This window comes from Pungitius pungitius, chromosome 15 (genome assembly GCF_949316345.1).
Source record: "Pungitius pungitius chromosome 15, fPunPun2.1, whole genome shotgun sequence".
Taxonomy (NCBI): domain Eukaryota; kingdom Metazoa; phylum Chordata; class Actinopteri; order Perciformes; family Gasterosteidae; genus Pungitius; species Pungitius pungitius.
The window spans coordinates 14436820-14463237 of NC_084914.1; the positions used below are offsets into that span (position 1 = coordinate 14436820).

At 45.3% G+C, this 26418-nt stretch overlaps 1 protein-coding gene across 5 annotated transcripts in view; it reads left to right on the forward strand.

Annotated features, from left to right (window-relative positions):
- The first annotated feature begins 3385 nt into the window (after positions 1–3385).
- carmil3 (capping protein regulator and myosin 1 linker 3) overlaps positions 3386–26418 on the forward strand; it is a 61876-nt gene continuing 38843 nt past the window's right edge. The window contains exons 1-11 of one of the 5 annotated variants that reach the window (XM_062557631.1): positions 3386–3468; positions 4216–4386; positions 6537–6631; positions 14972–15022; positions 15470–15529; positions 15617–15738; positions 17857–17951; positions 18311–18381; positions 18530–18603; positions 25150–25225; positions 26002–26090. In XM_062557631.1, coding sequence (XP_062413615.1) covers positions 3447–3468; positions 4216–4386; positions 6537–6631; positions 14972–15022; positions 15470–15529; positions 15617–15738; positions 17857–17951; positions 18311–18381; positions 18530–18603; positions 25150–25225; positions 26002–26090 — 926 coding nt within the window. In that variant the 5' untranslated portion in view covers positions 3386–3446. Of the gene's footprint in view, positions 3469–4053; positions 4134–4211; positions 4387–6536; positions 6632–14971; positions 15023–15469; positions 15530–15616; positions 15739–17856; positions 17952–18310; positions 18382–18529; positions 18604–20257; positions 21952–25149; positions 25226–26001; positions 26091–26418 lie in introns of those variants that run through there. The other 4 variants (XM_037458603.2, XM_062557632.1, XM_037458602.2 and 1 more) reach the window with 4 other exon arrangements.

Consider the following 26418-nt stretch of genomic DNA (forward strand, 5'->3'; position numbering starts at 1 on the left):
GGCGAGACATCCCCCTTATTGACCCCTTCCATGGTCATTTAATGTAGCATTTAGTGAACAGTTGGAGGCCTAAGGAGGTAAATTTGTCCAAGATTAAAAAAACAAACCCAAAAACAATTTTGTGGAGCTGAACTATGGTTTTCCTTCGACCCTGCTCCATTAATCGTCTTAGGGCCCCTCAGATTTATGTTAGGCCTCAGCAGTGTTGCCAGATTGGAGGGTTTAAACCCAAATTAAGTTATTTTTCCTGGCCTGGGCTCGTATAACTGGTTTTCGGTGGCTTCTGCTTATTACACCACTGTTTGTACAATTCAGCCAGTTTACCCCCGTGAGATATATTTTCCACTTCTTTTTTATTGAGTATATACATCAGTAAGATTGATACGTCATCTTGTTTAGATTTTAAGACAAAAGACACGATGCGCCTCATTTAGGACTTGTTTACACAATATATATATGTTCATACATATGTATGAAAAGAAAGTGTGCTACTTTGTCTACATCATTTAAGTGGAACAGAGCACATTACTCAACGTGGACGTCAACAACATCATTGTAAATATGCCTCTTCACAGCTAATTTTCCCCCGCGGTCCCGACACGATTAAAGATGACAAATGACATTTTTTTTTTACAAAGCCACAATGAAAACAAAAGAGGGAAGAAGTGATACATTCAGACCGACGTACCACGCAACAAACAAGCCAAAACATCTGATCATTAATTAGTACATATTTGAATATATATGAACCATATTTTCAGGTTTTAAAAATGCTGATGTGCTGCTCCTTAATCTCGTGTATGACAATTGGGTGGTTTGTTAGGCCTGGACTGGGTGGCTTGATGGAGCGACCGATCCCTTTAGGGAGCCACCGGTGAAACTAGCTCCACCAAAGGAACCAGTGACTAAACTAACTTTTAATTGTGTTACTGCAGTATACAGGCCATAACTGGTCATAATCAGAGTTCAATCAGAGCAGCAGTCTTCACATGAAATAAACATGTGTGCATGGTACTGATGCTGACCGTGTTCAACCAGACGAGGGCAGTGCACCACAGCTCTGTTGCCCACAGATGGGGTACTTCAGCACTTTGCCCAGCCCCTAGTGAATGTTGGAGTGGGATCAAAAAGCTTGCTTTGAAACATCATCTTGAGTCATTACCGACATCAGGAACAACTGTGATGTGGCAGCTGCTCACCCTTTTACATCCGCAGGCTGTTGCAGAGTGTTTCGCACTCCTCTTCTTCTCCCTCTCTGAGTGAATACGTGATAAGTGAATTGTCCCACTTGTCCAACCTTGCAAAGGTGGTCATATCTCACTCTTGTATTGCCGGGATAACAATTGTGTGAAAGTGTGAAACATTCTATAAACCCTCCCTTTATTTCTATAGAGGGTTTTTGATCTACACTGTGTGGTCTTGAAAGAGCAACTACAATAGTCCTTTTGGGACAAATCAAGTAGAGCAAAAACATATTTTCCACAAATGGCACACAAGCCGTGTCTGCTTCAAATCCATTGCTGCCTGAGCAGTAAAAAGCTTTTATATCATGCAGGCACAGAGACTACCTAGACCAAGTAGTAATTGAGGGCATGTTGAGCATCTCAAACTCACGTCTATGAAATGCTGCACTGATGAATAAATAATGGAGCGTCCTTTCAAGTGCATCTTTGAACAGTGCTGACGTTTTTAACCCGATCCAATCTGGCTACAGGCCCCTCCCACCCCGCACACACACACGCGTACGCACACACACACACACACACACACACACACACACACACACACACACACACACACAAAGCTCCTATTCCCGTCGATTACGTCTTGGTACTCTTGCGACGCCTCCTCCCCCTCTCTCTGGCATAATGCCCCCCACTGGGTCTTCTTTCATCACTGTAAAGTATCAGTGGGACGCAGACACAAAGGTCTCTCACAGACATGAGCAAACTCACACAGACGCATGTATTCATTTGCATTTGCATGTTTGTTGCTTGTGAGGGCCATTTTCTGAGTGTGTATATGACCCCAGACACAGCTGCACCCTCCAACCACCCATTCATGAGTGTCGTCATGTGAACTATTGTCATGGCAGGCTGGGGCTGTGTGGGACTAAATAGTTAATAAAACCCTGGTCTAATTCTGGATGTATGAACAAACAAAACCAAAAAAACGGCTGAACTGCGTTGCATAAGCGATGACATTGACTAGTGGCAGCCATTCAGATGAGGGGGTGAATCATACATCAGTGTTACAGCTTGAGCTTCAACCTGGTCTCCCAGTTCTACCTCCCAAATCTCATCACACTCGTAAGTGGTGATCTCGCAACTCCAGAGGAAGAGGGCACCGAATAAAACTATTTGATATATGACTCCATATCCTCAGCGTCTTCACATCATTACAGACAAATTGCCGTGAAAACACATTTATCACAAAAAGCATCAAATCTACTTTCTGCTTCAACACAATAAAAACATTACTTTACACATTACGTGAAGAGATATTTAAGATTCCTTCAAATCACTTATTTTCTACAAAGAAAAAGGCAGACACAGGGCAACATGGGAATGCAAGTCAATGCTTTGACTCTTTTTGTTGATCTAACCATGGATATTTTTCATGATTTTTCATGAAGTGTTCTAAAATTTTCTCATTCAGACAATGGATGTTTACCTTTCTATTTATCTGGCTGAAGGGCTATCATGACCACAATGTCAGTGGTCCACCAGGAAATAAAAAAAACAGGTTTTCTCACACTAGGAGTTCCATTACAGAATCTAGTCTTCTTACTGCTCATGTTTTGGAGGTCATTTAGTGTCTTGATGCAATAAAAACCATTGAAATTAAACTTTTTGACACTATACTTGGACTGTTGTAAGGTGCAATTTAGCTTTGCTTCTAGGATGAAACTCTTTTGTTGGCATAGCAATATAAATTTAAACCTTTTTTAATTGCATTGCATGTTTCGATAATACTTTGTTTGTACCATTGTGAATCAACCTCAATATTAAGCCTATATAATATTCAGCCTATTTTGGCCAGGAAACACTTGAAAGACATAAAGGTCATGGATGGATAAAGTCTTCACTATTTCCTAAATTATCCAATAGGTAAATATAGTACAGTATAACACAACCAATTAATCACAAAACAGTTAAATCCATTTTTAAAAATGTAATTATCATAATATATAATATTATCATAAAATAGTTTTATTGGAGGTGACTTTAACTTTTGAAGTTCTGACTTCCAAAGGTCCCCGTTTGTGACAGTTGGCCGTCATCAAGGACCGCCCCCCTCATCCTTTCAGCTAATCACATGTGCACTTGGCCTCCGAGGGACTAACTAATTAAATGGCGCCCGCTTCTCCAATTTAGTAATAATATACATTGTAAAATCCTCTGTCGCTGTCTGAAACCACCCTCCATAGGCAGAGTAGTGAATGTATGAACGCGCCAGTGGTCTTAGGTAAAGTTACTCTATGTGTGTCTTTACTCTTCGTCGAGTTGTTTCTCTGAGAACGTCTTTGTAATCACAGCGCTGCGTTGACACGGAGTTGACCCGTTAACAGTTACCTGCTAATGTTATCTCTTTCTCTTCATTTAAATTCTGCGTTATTAATATAAACTAACAAGCCAACCAAGCTAGCTAGGTAAGGAAGCACGTGTAGCATCGCTATGATTAATGTGCACTACACAACTGTTCGTTGATACTAGACGTATAGCATACTTGACGGTAGCTAACGTTAGCCACGTTTATTGACCTGTCAAGTGACAGCTGAAGGGGGCGTGGTCACGTTACAACTTCGCTGTCATGAAAAGTGACATTGGGGAAAATAAGTTCTTAAAGTAAAAACAAACCAGTAAACAATTAGTATCATTTAATCATATATGTATGAATTTATGAAAGACAAAACTACACGGTTAAACGGAAACGCTCCTTTTGGACTGATCATTCTCATTACTGCCATTCTGATTTACTAACTCGCTCCGTTGGATTTTCATTGCCGCCGTCGGTCATCAGCACGTTTTGTTTATTGTTCATCCATCACAGATCCCTTCTAACCAGTCAACCGATCCTCCTCAAACTGATTCAACTACAAACGAGTATCAATGAATCCGCCTCTGTGCTGAGTAAGTCCTCTCTCTCTCTCTCTCTCTCTCTCTCTCTCTCTCTCTCTCTCTCTCTCTCTCTCTCTCTCCATCTCTTTGCCAGTGCGCGCTACAGTATCGCTGCACGCCTCCACTCACTCCGGACTGTTGCTTTGGCCGCAGCACCTGCAGGCGCGGAGAGGCGATAAGATAAAGGGTACCAAGGGGAGGGGAGGAGGAACCATGGCCGCAAAGGACACTTCAACGACAGGCTCCGTCAGCAGAGAAATTACAGGTGAGCACCATCACAAGAGTTCCTTGTTTTGTTTCTATTTTCTTCCGGGAAGTGTGTTTCAACCTCTCGTTGAGAAGGGGGGGGGGGGGTGTTTTGCTTTTACTCAGCTGCTATTGCCGCAGGAGAGATTATAATGCAATCGGAGAGTGCTCAAACTGCGATTGATTTGGAAAAAAGGGGAGGGGGCGTCTTCTCGCTGTGAGAGTTATTTTGTTGATGCAAAAGTGATGCTGCGAGTTTTCATCTACTGCTTTTCCCTCTGCATGCGTGCGCGTGGGAGTTACAGCGAGACTGGGAGCGCTTCAGCGTGCAGCGGGCAGCGTGGGTTCAGCTCTCCGCATAGACAATGCACCCACGCGCGCGCGCGCACACACACACACACACACACACACACACACGCACGTTGATGTGCTGTTGCAGAAGGTGCGCGTCTCTCACTGCTGATTATCTAGACGCGAGTTAAATCCCGCTGTTTACCAGCTCAACGTGGTCAAGCTCCGTCTGTCTGGTGTTAAGAGCATGGAGGGCTTTACAGCGGCAACACACCTGCGGGGGGGGGGGGGATCAGGGTTCATGTAGGGGGGGGGTCAGATCCATCAAATTGTAAAATAAGTTTGTGGGGATATGAGAAGGGATTTAAAAGAGATGGGGGGGGGGGGGCGGGATTGACCCTTCCTGCTTCGTCTTCTTCTTCTCCCTCCCCTCTCCCGCCCCCTCCTCACCTCTTTTGGGGGCAGGTGCCGAGGTCAAGCCAACAGACCTCGGGGGCGTCGCAGAGTGTGTTGAAAGGTTTAAGCGATTGGGTCTTACACAGCTTAACGTCAATAACTCTCTGTTTGTCTTCAGCTGATCCCTCCTTCGATCTGCCGGTGTGATGCACAGGCCGCCCTCATCCCCCCCCCCCCCACCCCCCCACACACACACACCTATGGATACACATCCACAACCTCATCCTCTGTTGGCTAGGCAACTTCATGGCTGTTGCCGGATGTCGGATAGTGACAATTCCGAGTAGTGCAGCACTCACTGCGAGAGAGAGTCATTTAGATTGTGAGACAATGGAGCGTCTTGACACAGCATGACGTGTAGTATCTCCATCTGGTGCCCCCCCCCCCCCCCCCCCCCCCCCCCCCCACCTCCGTCAACCCTCCACTTGATATGTGAATATTCAAACAGCCGGCAGGCATATGTGCGTATTTGCAATCTGAGGATATAGGTTGACGTTGTGTTTATGAATACAGGAGCATTTTGTGTTGGGTTGGTTGTTGTCACTGAGCTTCAGCAGGACAATGTCGTAGGGTGGAGCAGAAGCCTCTTAAGATGCAGCAATAGGTCTCCAGCGAGATCAACCGGGCTGCTCCTTTTTTTTCCTTCTTCTCTAAGGCTAAAAATAACCCAGTCATGAGTCCTCCTCAGCTGGAGTTGTGTGTTTGTGCGTTTATACGTGTGTATGTGTCTGATGTCCTAAAGTTGGTGTCTGTGCAGCCATCTACTCGGACTTGGGCCTGCTCACCCCTGTGCGGCTGTTATTAAAACCCCCGGTCCACCCCTGAGCTGAAGATCAAAGGCAAAAGCGGCACCACTATCCGATTTCACGGAGACATCGGCACTTTTTTCTAAAAATTGAACAGCCGGATCTGCTTTTAAGTTATTGCAGTTATGAAATTCAGCGGTTCCCCTTTTGCACGATATCACTGAGCTGTAGGCAAAATGCACCATAGCATCCCCTTGTGCACATTATTGTCTTATTTATTCATATTTGCTAGCGATTACTTTTTGTTGTTACAGCAGAAGCGCTATTTTCTTCTGTTGTTGTACTGGGTCACTTCCTGAATAGTAATGGGTAGTGTCATCATGTAACCTCACACGCAGAAGAATGATCTAATAGGCCATGTAGGGAGGATCAAAGTGGAGCCCTGGTATCTGAGCAGTCTAATATCCTGAGTTCACAGAATTTGTGTCCAATCGGTGCATCCTTTGTGTTTCTCCACATTTATGCATTCCATTTATTTTACCTGCCTAATTTTTCACGCAGGTGTAAACTAGAATTTGTGGGGGCGGTTGTGGGAAAAGCTTTTTACAGTGCTTCTGAGTGGATCTTGGGGCGGCAACTTTTTACATTATGTCGTTTTCTCCCCTTTTACCTCCAGAGAGCGTCAGGAAGGCGCTGGACAAGCAGGCCATTAAGTTTGTGCGAGCCATCAAGCAGGACACCAAGAGTGGCAAGACGGAGGACAGGATTCTGGTGAGAGACGCCAACACCCGTAAACTCCCCGCACCCCCCCCCCCCCCCCCCCCCGTCTTCCATCACACCAGGTCACCTGAACCAATCTCTCACTGTTAAAGTCAAAGCGTCATTGCGCATGAGGTGTGTAAGGGAATGGCCCGGGAAAAATGGAAATCAATCTAAGTTAATGGCGCCAAATTGGAAGAGCCATAAGAAGCCACAGATTACTTCAACAGACGACAGATGCTGCCTAAGCAGAGCGAGGTGGACGAGGCCTACTGAGTCCGTCCTCACAATTTATTAGATGTGGCAGGATGGCCTTAATGCCACAGGCAAGGGTTTCCTGAGTGTGTGTGTGTGTGTGTGTCTGGGGCGGGGGGGGGGGGGGGGGGGGGGGGACATGGGGTAGTTTGACCTAAAGAAGGAGCTGGTTATTGCTCTGCTGTTGGGAAATGGTCAATTAGTCAGCCATGCTGGTGTCCGATGAGGAGTCATGTGAGCAAATCAAAACCACTAATCAGTGCTCCCCTCAGTTTTTACGTCTGCTATTGTTCGTCTGCCCCGTCTCCCTCCACGCCTCCATCCATCTCCATCAGAATCACCCCTCCCCTTCTATTTTTGCCATCTCCTCTCTTTGTTTCCTCTCTCTCCCTCCTTATCTGTCCATCTCGATTATTCTCTTCTTTGTCATCAAGCCCCCCCCCCATCCCCCCCATCCCCCCCATCCCCCTACAACTCCACTCGTCCTCTCACATTCTCTCCCCCGTCATGCCCTTCCCTCTCCTCTCCATATTTACTCAAACCCAGAGAAGGGTATCAGATGCAATTCAATTAGGAACTGTTTTTTTTACTATCCGTAATCCGGGGCTTGGCGTTGGCTGGTGCTCCAAATTCCTTCAGTGGAAAGGAGGAGAGAGGAGGTGGTGGGGTTTAAGCATTCATTCTAGCTCCTTGTCAAGACCACTGCTCTTAACGGCAATCTTCTGACTCTAATGGGTACATTTGTTTGGATACACAAAGGCTGAACAGATGAAGGGGGTTTGCAGTTTGTAGACTTTGTTTCTTTGGGTACTCTGCACAAAAGAATCACTCAAGGTGGAAAACATTACTCATGATATCATGAGGGTTGTTTTCTAATACGGAGGCGAGTTTCAGTCTCACTTTTCCAATCCTGAACGCTTAAGGCGAGACTTGCTTTTACCTTTATCATCCCTTTCATTTGGATCCTTCACAGACTGAAGTAGATCCAGCAGGTCGGATCCGAACGGGACCAAAGCGTTCGTTTTGTTTTTTAGTTGAGTTTGTGGACGGCGAGACTTTTTATCCGTGTTGACGACATACAAGCCTTTGTTCTAGATCTTGCTCTTCCTTATTCGAAACCCTTCTCCCCCGGAGGCTGCTGGTATCCAGCTGTCTGTACGTGTTGACTGTACCAGCCGTCATGCCGCACGACACACACACACACACACACACACTGGGGCCCTCCACTCATCTCACACAGACACATGGAAGGCTCAGCCTGACATCCCAACAGCACTCAGGGCAATGTGCAGTATCAACATCCATGTTTCCATCACGGGGTAAGCATGCACAAACACAAGTACACACACACACACACATGAGTACTGTCTGACATGTGCAGGAGGCATCTATGCAGACGCACACGCTTCACTGCTTCAAAAGTTGTGTGCCTACACACACTCTTAGGACCATTATTAGATCACCCTATTTGAAGATCTGCGGCAACTCAGAAAACAAAGCATCTTCAAAGGCGGGGTGGGGGCTGGGGGAGGAGTGGGTGGTTGTGATATGGAGGAGGAGGAGGAGGACGAGGAGGAGGAGTGCTTCCCTCCAAGACGAAAAGGAAAGAAATCTCTGATGGGTTGTGATGGCCCACTTGCCGATTTGGCTCTTCCGCCACTTATTTATCCCGATCGGCCGCTCACTTGTGTAGTCTGTTGACTCCGCGCTGCCACCTTAGAATAATGGGCCTAATACTGGCTGACGAGGCCACTGTTTGACAGCCCGAGCCCACTCGGGCTCACTTCCCCCTGGGTTACGCGGCGGTCCCGCTCGTGAGGCCGTGGTAGGACGGAGGTTCGAGGGCAGCTAAATGACATGTAAAGGGCATGTGGGCGGGGAGCATTTAAGGACTCTGTCGTGGCTGCGTCCTCGGTGGCCCGCGGAAGAAATCATGATTCATTTTCAGCAAATGTCTTTCTTTGCAGTTTCCTCCTTATGCACAGAAATTATTGATCCACGAACTTTCTTTTTTTTTAAATGTATTTTAACCACCAAAAAATATTTTCATTTTAGCAATTCTTATTTACCTTTACACTGAGGGAAAAAAGATTATTTGTTTGTGGACATCTACCAAATTGCATCATGATTAAGTTATTTTTTTCCAAGTATGTTCAGTATCACCCTTTATTTACCTGAATTCTGTAAAATCATACGACTTTTGAAAAGAAAAAACGTAATATGTTACACCCCCATGAAACTTTCCTGTTTTAAAATACATTATATGATAATCACCTACATTTTAATTTTTCTTTTTTTAATCTGACTTAAAAATTAATAAATATTACAGAAATCTTCTGAAGTGGTCTGATTCTGAAAACGGCAATGCAGCCTGGAAAGTTTTTAGGGGCCTGACATCCTTTAGAGGAACTCATATTTTGACACATCACCATTTAAAACATAACAGCTATTTGAGAGCTACTTTGAGTACATGTTTTATTTCACCATATTATAATTATGCAACTGCTCCCTCAATTATTTACTCTTTACATTATGACTGTATTGCTTTTTGATAAAGGTCTTCTTCATCTGGATTTATAGACTGTAGGGCCCTAGTTTATATGCTGAAATATTGATAAATTCCATTTAGACCTTTCATATTTAGCAGTTGGCAGTCGACACCATTCTTCAATGTGGGAGTCAACTGAGCATTTTTGGACTAAATGAATATCAGTGAATAAATGTTTGGAGTCTACCAGCGCCTTCCATATCTTTTTTTGTTCTGCTCTTCCTTTGTCCTAATTTCAACCCCATGAATCTTATTTTCCTTGAATGAGTTGTCCATGCTTGTTATTGTAATGTTGCTGCCGTAGTTTGATTAAATTCCTTCATTTTATTTCATGAGGTTCTGCATATCTTTTCCTCTTTGGGTTTTTTCACCCTCATCTGTATATGTTAGTGTTTCCAATCTTCCTGCTGTGCCTCATTTTTATTATTGCATTTCTCAGTGCTCTGTCCAGTGAAAACCACATCACTGACTTTTTGTGCTTTACTAATTCACAGACCCTGAAGTAATTCACTGGTTCCAAATCCGTGAAGTTGGCAATCGCATATTGGACCATTTGCACGATTTGAAAGATAAAGTTCAGTCCATCCTCATGAGCTGTCCCTTTTTCCCTGCTGTGGAAGGAGAGACTCCAAATGCATTGATTAAGAGTAAGAATGGATAAGACATTGATCCGTGTGCGCGGTCATTTCACCAGGTCAAAAGAGAAGCTGTTCATTTTACCGTCAGCGTGGCCTTAAAGTGTGAGAGCTCAGTTCCTGCCCGTGGTCCACAATAAGTCGTTGTTGTTGACGCTCATAACGGAGCACTTCCAATTCCTTTCCATCAACAAGGCAGCGGAGATGGTGCCACAGACTCTTTCTACCTGTGGGCAGGTCACAGATTACATCCTCTGGTGCTTCGATACAGAAAAAAAAATTCCAGTGTTTAGTTATTTGTTTTGGATATAACAAACGCACCAAATATTTCTAGAAAAAGGTTTTTATTAATTAACAAATGAACAGAAACTACCAACAATAATCAATAGTAACAGAATGAATGCGTTTTGAATCCAACAGAAAGAGCCTCATTCCAGCGTTCTGCCCCCATCTGAAATGTCTGACCGAGTCATAGAGCCTCCTCGGGCTGCATGGCGCCTCAGAACACTGCCCTTTAGGGGGAAAGGTCAGGCTGCTTCCGTGGATGTTTTCTCTATTGGGGTTTTTAACATTAGCATCACAAACTAGCTTCGGCTTTGCCTGTTTTCATCGCTAAATCTGTTTGACATCCGGGATATAGCTTTCAAACGCGTACTGTACAAGCTCTCGTCTTTGAAATCCCCTTTTTCATTTTCCAAAAATGAGATGCAGATGATTTTAAGTCCGAGCGGCTTGTGACAGCCTGACGGAGTAGCAGCGTGGGGCGGGGCTTAGCAAAAGCTGAATTACATAATTAACTTGTGTAAATCTGAAATGGAAAACCTTGGCCTTGCTTTGGAGCTCTGAATTTGCTTTGATGCTGCGAGTGACTCCAGCTGTGCCCCGGACTGTGAAGGAAAGCCGAGTAAAGCTCTGCCAGCACAGTCCTCTGTTCTTTCAGTCTCTGAACATCGCAATTCTTTTCGTGTAACGGCAAAACATTACCAGGGCATCATCCACGATTTATTTTGCTCCTCGTGGCTTCTCCCCAACAGATGCTCAGCGCGGTGTGCAGGATTTACCAGTGTGCTCTCCGTGCTTAGCACTGGGCTTTTCTTTTGAGTATAACACATGTCGGTGGCCAGTGGTGGAGGGGCTATGAAGTGCAACTGCTGACCTTCCATCTCTCCCCCAATGAGAGGGGGCGAGTCTATCTGGTATTTGGAAGTGTTAGTATTGCTAAAAGGCGTCTCCAAGTATCTCCGCCTGTGTTTCCTCTCATTGTTCCACACCCCCTACTCATGCTCTCACCCCCCCCTTTCCTGTTTTTTTTCCTCATCCATTTGGCCCCACTCGCACTCGATGCTCGTCTCCATCTCATCCCAGCCCACTTTCTTACATTTGCACACATTCAGCCTTCAGGCCTCACCTCTCCTCTTAAAGACGCTCATCTCTGACTTCTATCTATAGGACAGCACAGGCCCACGACCCCCTTCCCATTATCTGTTTCCATTTTGTTTTTTTCCGAGCGCTCTCTCAGCATCTCTCCTTTGATTTCGATGTATTGGACTCGCTGTTTTTTTATGGGAGAATCTGGAACAGGAAGTGTTTTTCAGCTTTGCATTTCTTTGCTCTCATTTGGCTTCATCGCTCTCCAACTCATTTTCTTCTTTTTTTTTTTCTTCTTCAACCACTCTAAAGTCCACTTAGAAAGCAAGACCTGAGGCATCGGTGCTTTCAAAACCCCTGTCAATTACACAGACACACACACACGTAAGCTGACAGGTTGACGGATGGCAGGGTTGTGCTCTTGTGATGCTGAGTCCACTAGAACGATGGTGTGTGTGTGTGTGTGTGTGAGAAAGGGAGGAAGGGACAGAGACAGGACAGGCGAGTGTAGTCCAAAGCCAGCTTAGCATGCTATTGTGCATGATTATACGTGCATGACAGTCCAAACAGAGTGTGTGTCTGGGTGTGTGCTACACTAGCATGCTGGACTCATTCAAATGTCTGTATTGGAATGTGTCTGATTTTATGCTGTGTGTTGTTGTGTGTGTGCGTGCGTATGTGTGCGTGTCAGTTTTAAAATGCCCTTGTGGCCGAGCCAGAAATACCGCAGGCGGACAAATCTGGCACTGATCCTCAGCTTGTTCCCTCAGAGGCAATGCTGCAACACACGCGTACCACACACACACACACACACACACACACACACACACACACACACACACACACACACACACACACACACACACACACACACACACACACACACACACACACACACACACACACACACACACACACACAGACACACTTTGTGATTTGCAGCATCTCGTTTGAAGTGCAAGACCCAGAGCCTGACAGCTTATGATTAATATAAGCCCCCGCCCTCTGCCCTCTCAGGCGCATGTCTATGCAAACATGCACAGCCGGAAAGAGATCCATTTGTTTGTTCCTGTGCACGTGCTCGTGAGGTGTACACGGTTGGCCGGCTCTTGAAACCAGTCCTTCTGACACCGTGGCAGCACTCTCTCACTCTCTCTCTCTCTCTCTCTCTCTCCCTGCTCTACACATCAGTTTGATTGAAAGATTGCCAGCTGCCGTGTACTCGGCTGATCGGGTCAAAGTACGCCTACCATCTCATCTCGGAGGGTTTCCTGTCTTTTTAGGGGTTTTGATCAACATGTGGAGGGGAAGTTGCCACTAAGCCACATAGTTTAGAAACATTTTCTGGTGTCCAATGGGGCTTGACTTAAGCGGGGGCAATTAATATTAATAGTTCCCACAGCTCATTTGTCTGCTATGTATACAAATGAGAAGATTGTGGTTTAGAGGTCAAAGGTTAAGAGGATTGATAGCTAATAGGGACACATACAGTATTTTAATCTAACCTGAGAAGCTGACTATATCAAATGACTGCAATTTACCTTTAGTGAAGAATGATTTGCTCAAAAGTTTGGATGTCAGTTCAACAATTAAAGTTATCCAGTTTATGTTCCCTTTAGTCACTGGGCTGGTGTAAGCCAGTTCCATTTCCCAGTGATTGGACACACTGATACTCAGCTCTGAATCTTAATCAAAGTGATGTATTAGAGATTCCTACTTGAGTATGTAACATTTGATGATTTATTGAACAACAGACTTTTTAAATATGCATGCAATAGATAGTATGCATGAATATGTTTTAGGAGAGCGCATTCCGTGTTAATTTACGGAGTAGATGTTGGTGCAGCTCATAAAACTAACATAAAACAGCCCATGCAGCAGCATGTTCTTTTCTCAGGCTGCGTCCACACAGGTCGCTTTAAGGAACTGTTTGGAGTTTAATTCACCTGCATTTTGACTGCTCTCAGAACCAAACGCACTCTTGTTTTGCACATAGAAAACAAACTGTGTGAAGGTGGGGGCTCTAACCCTCCATCCGGTATAACCAACACAGTGAAAAGATACTCATGTCGATATTCCCACACCGCTGCACATAACTCACCCAAGTAGGCAGGAAAGAACTGTCTCGATCATCGATCGTCTCTCATGATACTTGAATGGTCTGTAAATGATATACTAAGAGAGGACAAACCCAATGCGAGAAGCCTGGTTCAGCATCACAGGATGAAACGGACGGCCTGCATTATTGATGCTGCTGTTTACATTCAGCTCTTCTGTCAGAAGATACTTCTTCCTTTCATTTTCTCACCTCTCTCTCTGCATCTCAAGGTCCCATCGCATTCCCCACCCGCCCCTCGCTGGATTTATGTAACATAGTTTTCAAACTTGACGTGGAGCTGTGATTGGATCTTGCGAAGGCCCCTCCTTCGGTTTAGTACGCACATTTTTATTCTCTCCGCAGGGGTATTCCTCGGCCTCCTACTCCTACTGCTCTCTCGTTCATCATTCCTCTCCCTCTCCCTCTCCTCCCTTTCCTCTCTGTGGGAGTCTGCTATGGGTGTCTATATAGTTGAGGCGCAGGGCTGATCTGTGACGCCAGCTTTGCCGGGAGTAGGTGTAGTATCTGAAGGCTTCATTATCGGGTGTCCTTCCATCGCCTACGCTACCTCTCTCTCTCTCTCTCTCTCTCCTTTGTATGTTTCTTTTTCTCTCACTGCCACACAGCGGGGTGCCATTAGCCATTCAGCAGAAAGGGAGCCTTCAGGAATTGAAAGCGACGGAGCAGAAAAAGAAAAGAAAAACTGAATCGGGAAAGGAGACAGGAGAGATGGGGGGGGTGTAGGGTAAGAGGGGATAGAGTGAGGTGTTAGGGCTGGAGCACAACCAGACAGAGAGATGGAGGGATTATGGATTAAGAGGATGGTTTGGGAATGAACAGATTTCTATGGAGATGAAGAGAAATGACAGAATGCAAAGGAGGACATTTAAAAGCCAACAAAGCGCAAAACCAAAGTGTCGCCAAGAAATTGCAGTGAGAGGGAGGGATGGTTATAAATGCACAGTGCATGTATGCTAATTACAGATTTTTGAATTATGAATGAGATTAATTACATAGGCAGATATGAATATATTCACGTCTCCTGTCTATTACTTTAGCCCAGAACCTTTTTAAATGGTAATGTCTTTTACTTGGGCAGAAGCGCAGCACCCTCTTCCTGCGTTCCCCTCGGCCCCCTCCCAGACGCAATGAGGCGCCCTTGTTGAGCGTGTGCTACTCGGTACCATCCACACAACTTGGCGCCGAGATGAATCGGACCGCAGCATGACTCTGCCATCCCGTCGTAATATTTCGTACATACACGCGCCATCGTCATTTATCAGCGCGCTAATGTCTGCAGCGTCTGAGTGCTTAGCGCGACTTACGAGTCGCAGAGATGATTTGTTGTCTTTATGGGGGGTGGGGGAGCGTGCCGAGCTATTTTTTTGTGCTGCAATTTGCATTTCCCGCTCTGTGACAGAAAATAAATGAATGTGTTCTCCCCTCAGGTCCTGGCAACATGGAGACTCTATCTCTTTGCTGTCAAAGTGCCCACCAAGGTAAATGTTCCCCAGCCCTCACCGTCAGTGGTAATTCACAAGAGACTTTTAGAGCTGAAGAGATAATAATTATCATGATTTTAGAATGATGACAAGCTGGCAGGAAGTTAGTGGTTTCAATCAATAATAATGTATTGATAATTATATATTCATACAAATGTATTAAACAATATATCATATGAAGCTACAGTTTGACCACAACTATATTTAGTAGTTGATACTAGTTGATTGTACTTTTTATTTACCCCATGACTCTTTTTCACTGAACAGAGCTTGAACATATTATAAAGCAACTAAATACAACCTGTGTTAAAGTCAGCTGTTCCCTCCGCAGTCACTGGCTTCTAATAGCTAGCATTAGCTATTATGAACTTATCCTCTTTATAGATTATGTGAAATCTTGACTACATCTCAGTACGGAAAACAATAATATTTTTCTATTTTCAGATGGAGATCACATTTAACTTCTTGGAAATCAGAGCAATGAACACCTATCCAGAACACCAGGTGACACACACACAGTTTTCTTGCAGTTTGGACTTCACGGCTGCTGAATGTGCTACTGTGTGTGTGTGTGTGTGTGTGTGTACACAGGTTATCATCGACACGGACAAGACCACCTACTCTCTGCGACTGCAGACCCAGGACCAGCTGGATCACATGGTCGGCCACATCAATTACGCCCTCTCCCGAGTCTTCAACAACTCCATTTATGCGTAAGCATCTCCGAGCACCCGTGCCTCGGGCGGGGAGACGCCTCTTCCTGTTTTTGTGTGCATGTTCGTGCTTGAGGGGGGAATACGAGCTGGCCGACGTTAACGGTACTCGACGTGTGCGTCGGCACAACTTGGCAGCCTCACTTTTGTGCAGCTCTCCTCTTCCAGATGCATTCTTGTCTTGCTGGAGTTTGCTTTCAACCTCTTTCTGTGTGACGGCAGACGCGGCAATCAGTGGGATTAAATAAACTAGTTGACACTGAGTAGGCCGTTACCTGAAGGCCTTTTTTTCTTTCCTTTTTAAAAGAGCTTTTTTTTAGTTTAATAAGTAGCAGAACACGCAGTCACTGACAGAGCAATCGACTCGGGTCTCCAGTCACGAAGTCATGTCGACACAGTTAAAAATCCTGAAGTGGGCCGTGTATGCCTTTACACTCTCTAAAGGAGTGACGCTCTGAGGACGCACACTAAAGAAAACGCCTGGATAGAGCGAGGTTTAAGCCTTGGAAATGTTTTGTCCTGTGGTCATGTGGATGTACGGCTGAGCAGGCGAGCAAGGCTCAGTGTATTGTCCTCTCTCCTGGGCCTCATCTACAATTTCTAAGAGCAATGGGATTGACTGCGCTGCGACAATTGACCTGCACAAGGTTCTATCATCTTTCGGAATGTCTCTTTTCCATTAGGGCCGGGGCTTCGAGTGACAACATTTAAGGAGAATAAAGAGAGCAGGGGAGACACAGGCTGGACAGTCCTTTTGGCCTTGGTTGTGCAGCCTTGTAGCTGAATGGTGCCGCTGCATTGAGGTACACAATGCAGATAGGAGCAAGATAAGGGGTGCGTACACACAGGCGCCGGGAGCGACCGGTGATTGTCGAGATAAGGTGGGGATTAAGGTCACTGATGTGGTTAGGTGTTGTGCGTGTGATCGGTTGACAAATGGGATTAGGGCTGGTGTGTGTTGAACGCAACGGTGTAGTGGTGTAATCCTATCAAAAATCCAAAGCAGGTGAAGCACAGCGTTATTTTCAAACACACTATTTACTCAGAATCAGAATTGACTTACGGCTTACTGGATGATTTTTGTCTGAGAATTGTTTGAAAGTAAACAACCAGGAAGCAGAGGAATATGCCTATTTTTTATGCACATATACATATACATTTACATTTCATATACAATTGCACCAAATAGCGTTTCTTTTTCAAAATAGCAACCCAGGGACTTATTCCCTGGGGTTGCTATGCCATATGCAGTTTCAGCATTGCAGAGGCTCAGTTTCCATCTTAATTTAGACTGAATATATCAATGAAAAAACAAGTGAGCTGCAAATTAGCATCTTCTTATGAAAATAGGACAGGTTATCATCAAAAAACAAATATTGAGCTGTTCTTTGTTGAGTTGAATCTGAATCTTTGTCAGTGAAACCACCGTCTTGATATTTTCTATATTGTCCGAATTTGCATTTTTATTCATGACCATGTGACGCAGGGAGGTGCGCTAGCAGGGAGCGGGACAGTTGTAGTCTTTGAATCATTCACACCTGGAAGCTGCTTTGCACTATCATACTGTCTCTTGGGCCTGAAATGCTCCAATTATGCAGCTGTGAGTGTAGTGCTCTGCTTGAGGGCACTTCAGCAATAGCAGCTGAGGGAGGGGCAAAAGTATAATATTTACTTATCTCCCATTACCCAGAGGTGGACCAGATGCTTTCTAATCACAACACACTGTTCAAGACTGAAATATCCCAAAAGTCATAAGGATTCACCCTCTGGGAATCATGAATGTGTGCACGAGGTGACCGTCCAAAATGCAAGTCCAGTTCATCTGCTAACTATGGAGACGTTTCAGTCAGGACCAAAAACTTAATGACTTAAGGTTTCCTCCAGCCATGTGTTAACTCTCAGATTCCTTGTGTGGCACAGGTCCTATGCAGTCATTACATTACATAGCACTTACTTACAAATCCCATGGCGACGCCGTCAATGTGAGCAGGTGAGGATGCTGGAGTTGCTATTTAGCTCGGAGCACTGCAGTAAGGGTTTTAGCGTGCTTTCACGCTAGGGCGCCAGCTGTGGATTCTTGCGTTACTTCAACCAGTGCTCTTCCTCGTTGTCTTCCAGTCCTCCTATTTGTCGAGCAGAGGGAGACCTCAGCGACGGAAAATACAAGTTTTCACCAAACTCTGAATCGTCGCTGGAGGCCCAGAAAACCTGCGGTGAGTCGTCAACGCCACACGCACACAGACATGTAAGGTGGCACTTTAGAGTTCCTCCACCCGCAGAATCCGAGACTTGCTCCTGAATCACGTTGGGAGACTCGTCCTTAAGTGGGTCAGAGGACCAAAGTCCTCAAAATGGGCTCTTTCATGGTGCGATTCTTTCATCTTACCACCAGTATTTACAGCTCACTCACTGCCGAAGATCTCCGTGTGGCTACCTCCTTTCATCTCTGGCCTCTCACTTGTTTTTCCCGTACCGGAGTCCTCCACCCTGCGTTTGTTGCATACTTACCCTTTTGGATCTGTTGCCCTTTTAGTGTGGATTGATTTATTGTCTCTTCCTCTCTGCTTTTCAGGAGGTTTTTCTGAGACCTATGCAGCTCTTTGCGACTACAACGGGATCGGCTGCAAAGAAGAAGTGCAGTGGGTGAGAACACTACGCAGGCTGCACAAATCCACTTTGGGTCGCCACCGGAACGGTTTTCTTCACGATCCCGTGCCATACCTCTCACACTCTCTGTAACTCTGTCACATTTCTTTTTCTCTCATCTTTCCTCCCCTCCCCTCGGGTCCAGGATGTTGACACCATCTACCACTCTCAGGACAACAGGGAGTTCAATTTACTGGATTTCAGCCACCTGGACAGCAGGTGACTTGGTTTATTTACACATAAAAAGCAACCAAACTAAATACCCTTTGCCAGTAGGCACTGATTGGAACAACACGCACCTATTCAGCAGCACCAACAGCAGCTGCTTGTTTGTGTGCGTGCGTGTGTGTGTGTGGCTCTCCCAGACATTAGATTTGAAATGTAGCAGTGCAAATGAGAGCAAAGTGCTGACTTTCAGCATTTTTTTGAAATGTAGCAATTTAAGGACAGAAAGTAATTGGGCAAGTTAACACAACCTCATTATATCTGAGATTTTGGCTGTTAGTAATCCCCAGACAGCAGCAGACAGTTAGCACAATCCTTTGTGATGCTTTGTCAAAACTGCAGCCATCTCAAACTGTTTGCAAACCTTTTTTTTTTTTCACTTTAGTCTGATCTCAATGAAAGTGCCTACTTAGCTGTATTGTGGTTTTGGGTGCCTGATTTTGACAGTCAAGAACATTCCCCGCTTGCCTCAATTTTAAATCCCTATGAAATGTAATTATGGGTTTGGGTTTGCAAGTTAGTGTGATTTTAGTTGAATTATGGACCATGACTGGCTCCAACACTAGTCCAAAGCTTTACGGTGAGCTCAGAGAAAGGTTCCCCCTTCAAAATGCAGCATGTTCAAAGTAACAGTAAATGTCTTTTCACTTCTACCTCCAGGTGGTTGAACAGTGGTGCTCCGCTGTGCTTTTAGTAATCTAATGTCCCCAGTAGTGGGAAATAGAGTGCACCGTGTTGCTGCACGGCCAGTTCCGTGAAACCCATCGTTAGCCAAATCACCATCCAGGCACAGGTCTTTTGAAATGCAACGGGGTAATGGAGCACAGTGATTTTCTTCACCCAGTCGGAGTTGACTGAGAGTGTGTAAAAGAGTTCAGTGCTACCACAGTTTTCATATGGTGGTCTCCAGGTAACGGTGACCCCGACTGTTTTTAGCTTTCCCAAGACTCTTCACCATCATTGTGTGACGCTTGCATGTAGGCCCCTTCACAATAAGTGTTTGCACGCCATTTTGGCAAGAAATGCAACATGGATACGTGACCATCGACTATCCCAAATGCAACATAAATACATTGACTTTTCAGATGTGTGTGCTATTAGTGAGCGGATAGAATACTTTAGCAAGTGGCTCAACATTTAATGGCCACATATAAACATGCATTTGGTGAGGAAATGTATTGAGTTTGAAGTACATACTCACCTGTGGTATGTCGCTATGCCAGGTAACACGCACACTCGTCTAACTGGAACACCTGTTGCTCTGAAACGTCGACAGTTCTGTAGACTTTGCATACGACAACCAGGCATTTTGATCCTGCGCGCAAAGCCTGCTGTGAACGGGCTCTGTTGCACATGAGTCATGTCAAACTAATTCCTCCCTGTGAATGAATCAATTAAAAACGGGCCCAAAGGCTTCACGGCGGTGTTTGAAGGCTGCACACGGTCCTTGAGATAAGCTTTTTTTCTTGGCACAGCTCCAACCCATCTGCACGGGGAGGGGAGACACATCTGTGTGATCTGTAAATGTATGAAGAATTGTAGAAGATAAGTAAAGATGTATTTTTCTTCATCCCCCACTGCTACGCAAACATTGCATTGACCGTAAAATGTGCGAGGAAGACCCCCCCCCCTTCCCCTGAACTGTAACCCTCACCCCTCTTTTCTTTGGCTTCGTTGTAAACCTATACATGATATATGGGCCCGATCTCAATCTTTTAGGTGCGTTCCCACCTTGGCCGTCCTCCTCCGACAACATCCGTACTCGACTTCGTTCTTGCAAACTTGTTTGATAAACTAGCTAGCTAAATGCGCTGCAGTCGCCTGCACAGCTCCGCAGGGATTGGGGACACCAAAGCAGTACAAAACCAGGACAAAGCCCAAGTATTAGTAAAATGACCTTAGATCTGAAGAGGAAAGAGCCTGGAAGACGTTCAAATCAGAGTTAAACAAATGAAATAAATACTGTAAATCATAAGTTGTCATGGGGACAGGATACGCTGCAGTGCTGTCCCCTTCGTATTTACACCATTTCAAACGCTTACAGGCTTTCACACTCAACCACTTAACAGGTGTAGTCAGTTAAGTCCCTGAGAGCTCAGGGTTTAGGGGGGGTGAGGGAGCATCGGGGGTCGGTCCATCTGCTGCAGCGCTTCTGCTTCAGTTGCTTCTGCTGCTCCCGGCGGCCGACGCGCCTGCCGTGGGACATGGAGCTGAAACATCCACACGCCGCTCCTGTCAATCCGCCGGGACCGAAATGTGTGGCATTGTAACTAAAGCTGAGATTCAGCGCTTTAGTTGTGGTCTAATTTTGAATCCACTGTTCTGCGGTACGGACACGTAAAATATCAAAAGAGACATCACTGTCCCCGTTATCCTCTGGCTATTTTGTTGTTTTGAAAGGCTCCTCACTCGGCATCACAATGTTTTGCTTGTCGACTCTCATCTCCTGTGACAACAGCGCTAAAGCATCAGCCTGCCGTTCTCGTGCTCCGGCTCGCTCACTGTCCCATGGCTCTGTTCAATTGTGTTAAAGGTTTGGGAAGATCACAGAGAGGGGGGAACGCTGAGCGTCTCAGAGGCAGAATGCAGCGCACATAGAAACGGCTGTGCCATTTGTCTCCTCCTCTACCTCCCCACTGGCATCTTTTTAAGTCCCCCACCTCCTTTCCCAAGCATGTTGAGGAAGAGCGTACGTGCCGCTCGAGCACTGACGATCATGAAAACCACTTTGACAGCTGACATGCAAATGGCGAGTGTTTTTGTCCTCTGAATAACCCAAAGGCCTGTGGAATCCTTTCTGCTTCCCTCTGTGGAGACGACGATCCCCGACCGGAGAGGATGCGTTCACACTCAACAAATGCATTCGCTCATCACAGCAGAAAAGCCTCGCCATGCTGCTAAATCAAAAAGGCCATTCAAAGAGGCATGATTGCAGTAGCAACTCATGAATATATTAATGTCTTGTACACGCAGTGCTAAAAAACCTCGGCATCGGGCTTGTTTTTCCCTCCAATAAAAGAAAGCCCTTTTTTAGGGGAAGCTTGCTGCCATTTTTTAAGATCCGCCTTTAACACACTGTTCCCTTGAGCCTACAATCCCATATTAAAGAGTCTGACTGGAGAAGTTTTATCAAATTTAGATTGATACGGACAGCAAAGATTTAATGAACGAGGACATGGGACAAATAATCAACGTAGGGAAGCAATCTAGAAGTGTGTGAATGAGTGGAGAAAGGAGCCAAGGATTGTTCTTTTCATCATCGCCTGCCACAGCCTACTCACGTTGACCTTCTACTTTCCCATCCTCCTTATGGAGCCCGTCCACGGTTACCACGAGTGACAGGTCAAAGCTTTTTTCTGCTGCCTGCTGTCCGTCCAAACATCGCCTCCACTGGCTTCTCCTCAGTGACAGCTTCTTTTTTTTTTTTTTCTGGCCCCGTCTCATCCTGTTTTTCACCCACTTCCTTCATTTCCTCCCCTTTTTGTTTGCCTCAGCCTCACTGTTCCAACGCTATTTCTTTGAATAACTCTCCTCCACACACACACACACACACACACACACACAAAACATGTTTATGTGTATGTGTGAGATTGATTTTCACGCCTTACTGCCCAAACAACTTGTTGGGGCCCTTCTTGGCTCGATAGTCACTCCTCTGCACGCATACTCTGTTACTAGTGTGGATGCTGCGTCCAGACTTTCCCCGGCTCTCCGTCTCCATCTTGGCTCTTCCTGTCACTGTCACTGTGACTGTGATAGGACCCGAGTCTCAGGCCTGCGAGGGGGGGGGGGGCACCATACGGCGCGTCGGTCGCTTCAAAACATCCAGCCGTCGTTCCACCGCAGAGGGGGCCCCCTTTTTGTCCTACCCTCCGCCAGATTGCCGTCAAATTAGTAATGAATATTTATAATCCCCAGAGGATGAATCCTAAGGATTGTAATGCCTTCTGACCATTCTGACCAGCAGCCACCATTGAGGTCGGTTTATCCAGCTTCAATGGCAAAGATGTTCTCACAAAGTACCATGAATATTCATAAGGTGAATAATAACTCAACATGTGAATGACATTTGCTTATTGATAGACAATATATATGAAATTAAATGTGCACATAGCTGTGAATTTTACAGAGCAGATCTACACTCTCTACTCAGGACCAACTCCCCCTCACAGTGAAAATTAATCAAATGGGCTTATTGCCATTTACTAGTCTGAGCCCAGCTCTGCAGCCGGGGGGACATTGATTCGAAGGATCCCATGACCTTTTCTTCTGAACCACCTCAGGAGAAACTCTGCATCTCGACCCCATTCCTTGGAATGCCTAGTAAGATCAGTGTGCATATTGTGGGATGTAATAACTGTTGGAGCCTTAGGTGTTTGCTAGAAGGATCCATTCTAATACCAATAAGACCCCATTTGGACCCCACTGGGGGTCTCCTCAGGCCGACGTGTTCCCACATGAGCAGTCGGTTCAAGCAGCTTGTGTGGTGGTAGAATGCAGGTGACATCATTTGCATTAAGCCTGGAATTTGATCTTAAAGAGATGGGGAATTTGAATATGTATGTTGATTTATCAAAACATTCTGAGCTTAGAAGATCAAGGTTGACCTGACTCTTTGTTAGCATATTGAATATATACAACTTACCCCTCACAAATCTCCTTAGTCCATTCACTGAATACGTGTAAAGGTCTGTTTTGAATTATATTTCATAACACTTATGTAAAACACCCAACCAACAACCATTTGTATGTAAGAAGTGTTTGAATAGAGAATCATCTCTGCCTTCCATATACCTTGAACCAGAGGTGTGGACTCGAGTCATGTGACTTGGACTCGAGTCATGAATTTGATGACTTCAGACTCGACTTGACAAAACGTACAAAGACTTGCAACTCGACTTGGACTTTAACATCGATGACTCGTGACTTCACTTGGACTCGAGACTTTTGACTCGAGAAGACTTGCTACTTCCCGGGAAAACATTTTCACATGGCCACGCCGCTCTGTTTATCTGATTCTGTCAAAAAAATGTGCGCCACCTGTATGCAGAGAGCGCGCGCTGCCTGCACGACATCCAATCACTGCAGTCCATTTTACCGTATCAACGAGACAGCTCGTTCATGCTTACAAAAATCGGGATTTTTGAACCCGGATTCAGACTCCGATGGAAATCCTCGCCAACATTATGTCAACGTCCGTTTTAAAGTACTATAACACAGTCACAGTCGATCCACCATTACTCTTCCCTTCGTAGTCTAGGTCTGTGAGGCAGCGCACCATCACCCAGGGTTCCCCCTCCCCACTATAATAAGAGGACTTGAAATGACTCAAAACTAAAATGGTAAGACTTTGGACTCGACTTGAGACTTGTAGGCTTTGACTTTTGCCTCTACTTGGGACTTGCCTCATCTTTGACTCGACTTGACTCGGGACTCGAGGGCAACGACTTGAGACTTACTTGTGACTTGCATAACAATGACTTTGTCCCACCTCTGCCTTGAACCCTCCTCATCACCGGCTACTTAACCTTAAGCTTATCCCAGCCTCTTGCTTCAACACGATGTTTTGACTTCTGGTTTTAGTCGTTTAGCATTTCAATCTAATCCCACACCCAAATTGTACAACTCAACCAAAGGCGCCGGCGCTTCCTGGCGTACTAGAGCGGGACGGACGTGGCTACCAACACGCCGCATGACTCAGTGAGACAGCGTAGAGGTCAATTGCATGTCCCGCTGTCACCAACACCATTCAACAGTCGGTGTTGGTGATGAATCTTGACAAGTTCATCATCTGCTCTCCCTTTCTCACTCACACACACACAGTGAGTCCTGGCCAGGCTGGCCTGGTGATGAAAAAGGAACACAGCCTGCAGCTATTTTACTCCTGAGATCTACTGTAATGTCCTGGCCAGGACGGTCGTTGGCAACAGGACCCACACCAGCTCCATCACACTTTGTTTTTCCTCCCTCTCGCTATCCTCCTTTCTTGCTTTCCCCCCTTTGTTTTGCTGCTTGTTAGATGATGTATCGCAGGTGTAGTAGCAATGTGGCATTAGTTGGACCTTGGAGGATTCAAAAAATCTTTTTCTTTCTTTCTTACCTCTCACACACACACACACACACACACACACACACACACACACAGGCTGGTGTGTAGGCCCCCTGTTTGTTTGTGTAGCTGTGCACTGTTTGAGGTCTGTAGCTGGGATGCAACAGGGGCTTTATTGAGTAATCCACTGACCAAGGCATTGATCTTTACTTCTTTCTTTTTCTTCTTATTCTCTGCTTCTCCTCTTCAGCAGGGCTGCAGTATCAGTCATCTTGTAAAAAGCTGCCCGGCCCATATAGTGTACGCCGTCACAATGATTAACTGCTTCTTACTAAATGGGGGAGCAAAGAAAATAGTTTGGCCCACTATAATGTGGATTTATGGATTAATGACATCAAATGGTTTGGAGCAGATGGAGCTGGCTAAATTTAAAGATTTGCTTTTGATCTCTAATGTGTGTGTGTGTGTGTGTGTGTGTCCATCCATTGCAGGGACTTGGCGGTAATCGTGGCATCCATTGCGTACAACACCTGGTTCACCAGGCTGCACTGCAAGGACATGCGCATAGTAACTATCTATTAATCTGTTTTTTAAGTCTTCTTTACTTATAAACTGTGTTCTGCTTTTCTTCACAAATCTTTGCTTTCCTGTGTGTTATCAGATTACATTTATCATATTGCATGATGTCATTTGGCACACTGCACTCAATGAAGCATCCCTCCACTTCTTTTATTTATTATTCATAATATGCATTAGGGTAAGTGGGATCCATCTGAAGGTGAACTGCATGACAACAGTCTGTTAAACTGAAGTTTTACAAGGCATCATATTAAATGCTTTGATCGTTAAAGCCCGGCAGAGCTTGGTTTCAGATGTGAAAAGAATATTTTTACATTTGATGTTAGTCACCATAACCCACTTAGTTTATCTTTGAAGGCAAACCAACTAGTTGAAAGATTCTTTTTCCTCATGAAATATTTGCAAAGCTGCTTTCTTTGATTGAATCTCTTTTTGTAGCTGCAGTGCTGGCTTCTTTTTGAGGGATATGGTTTTTATTGCACCTGTACATGCAACACAATATTGTGTTCATGAGTAGATCATCAAAAACGTATACTTATTTATTAAGATTTATCAATCCAACTGGCACCCGATTATAAATCAGATCTCAAACTATTTCCAGACCCACATATGGTGTATCACCATGGCAATCTGACAAACGACTCTCCTAGCGTAGAATTTACTGACACGAAAACCTTTGATTATTGTGTGCTTTCCACTTCCCCTGCCTGTACTCTCCGTCCGTCTGAAACCTGCGGTCACATGCTCCTTGCGTTTTTCTCCAGGGGTCAGAGGTGGTGGACCAGGTCCTGCACACAGTCAGCAAGTCCAACAGCTTGGAGGAACTCACTCTGGAGAATGCAGGACTCAAATCGTAAGTTCCCATTCAGCAGCCCCGCCAGTCAGCCCTCTGTAAACCTAATTTTCTCTCCCTTTCTTCCCCTGCTCACACTTCACCTCTCCTCTTTTGCCCTCTTTTATATTCGCTTCAGTCTCGCACCTCCCCTGTCCCTTTCTGCTTCGCTTGTATTCTCTCTTCCATCTCTTTTTCCTCTCCTGTTCGCCTCAGCTCATCTCAGCTCACCACCCATCCTCACCACCCTCCCGCGTTAACCTTTCCAATTCTGTCCCCCCTCCCTTTTCACTCTTTTTCTGTCACCTCTTTTAACCTCCACTCTTTCAACCAATAAAGGTCCCTCTTG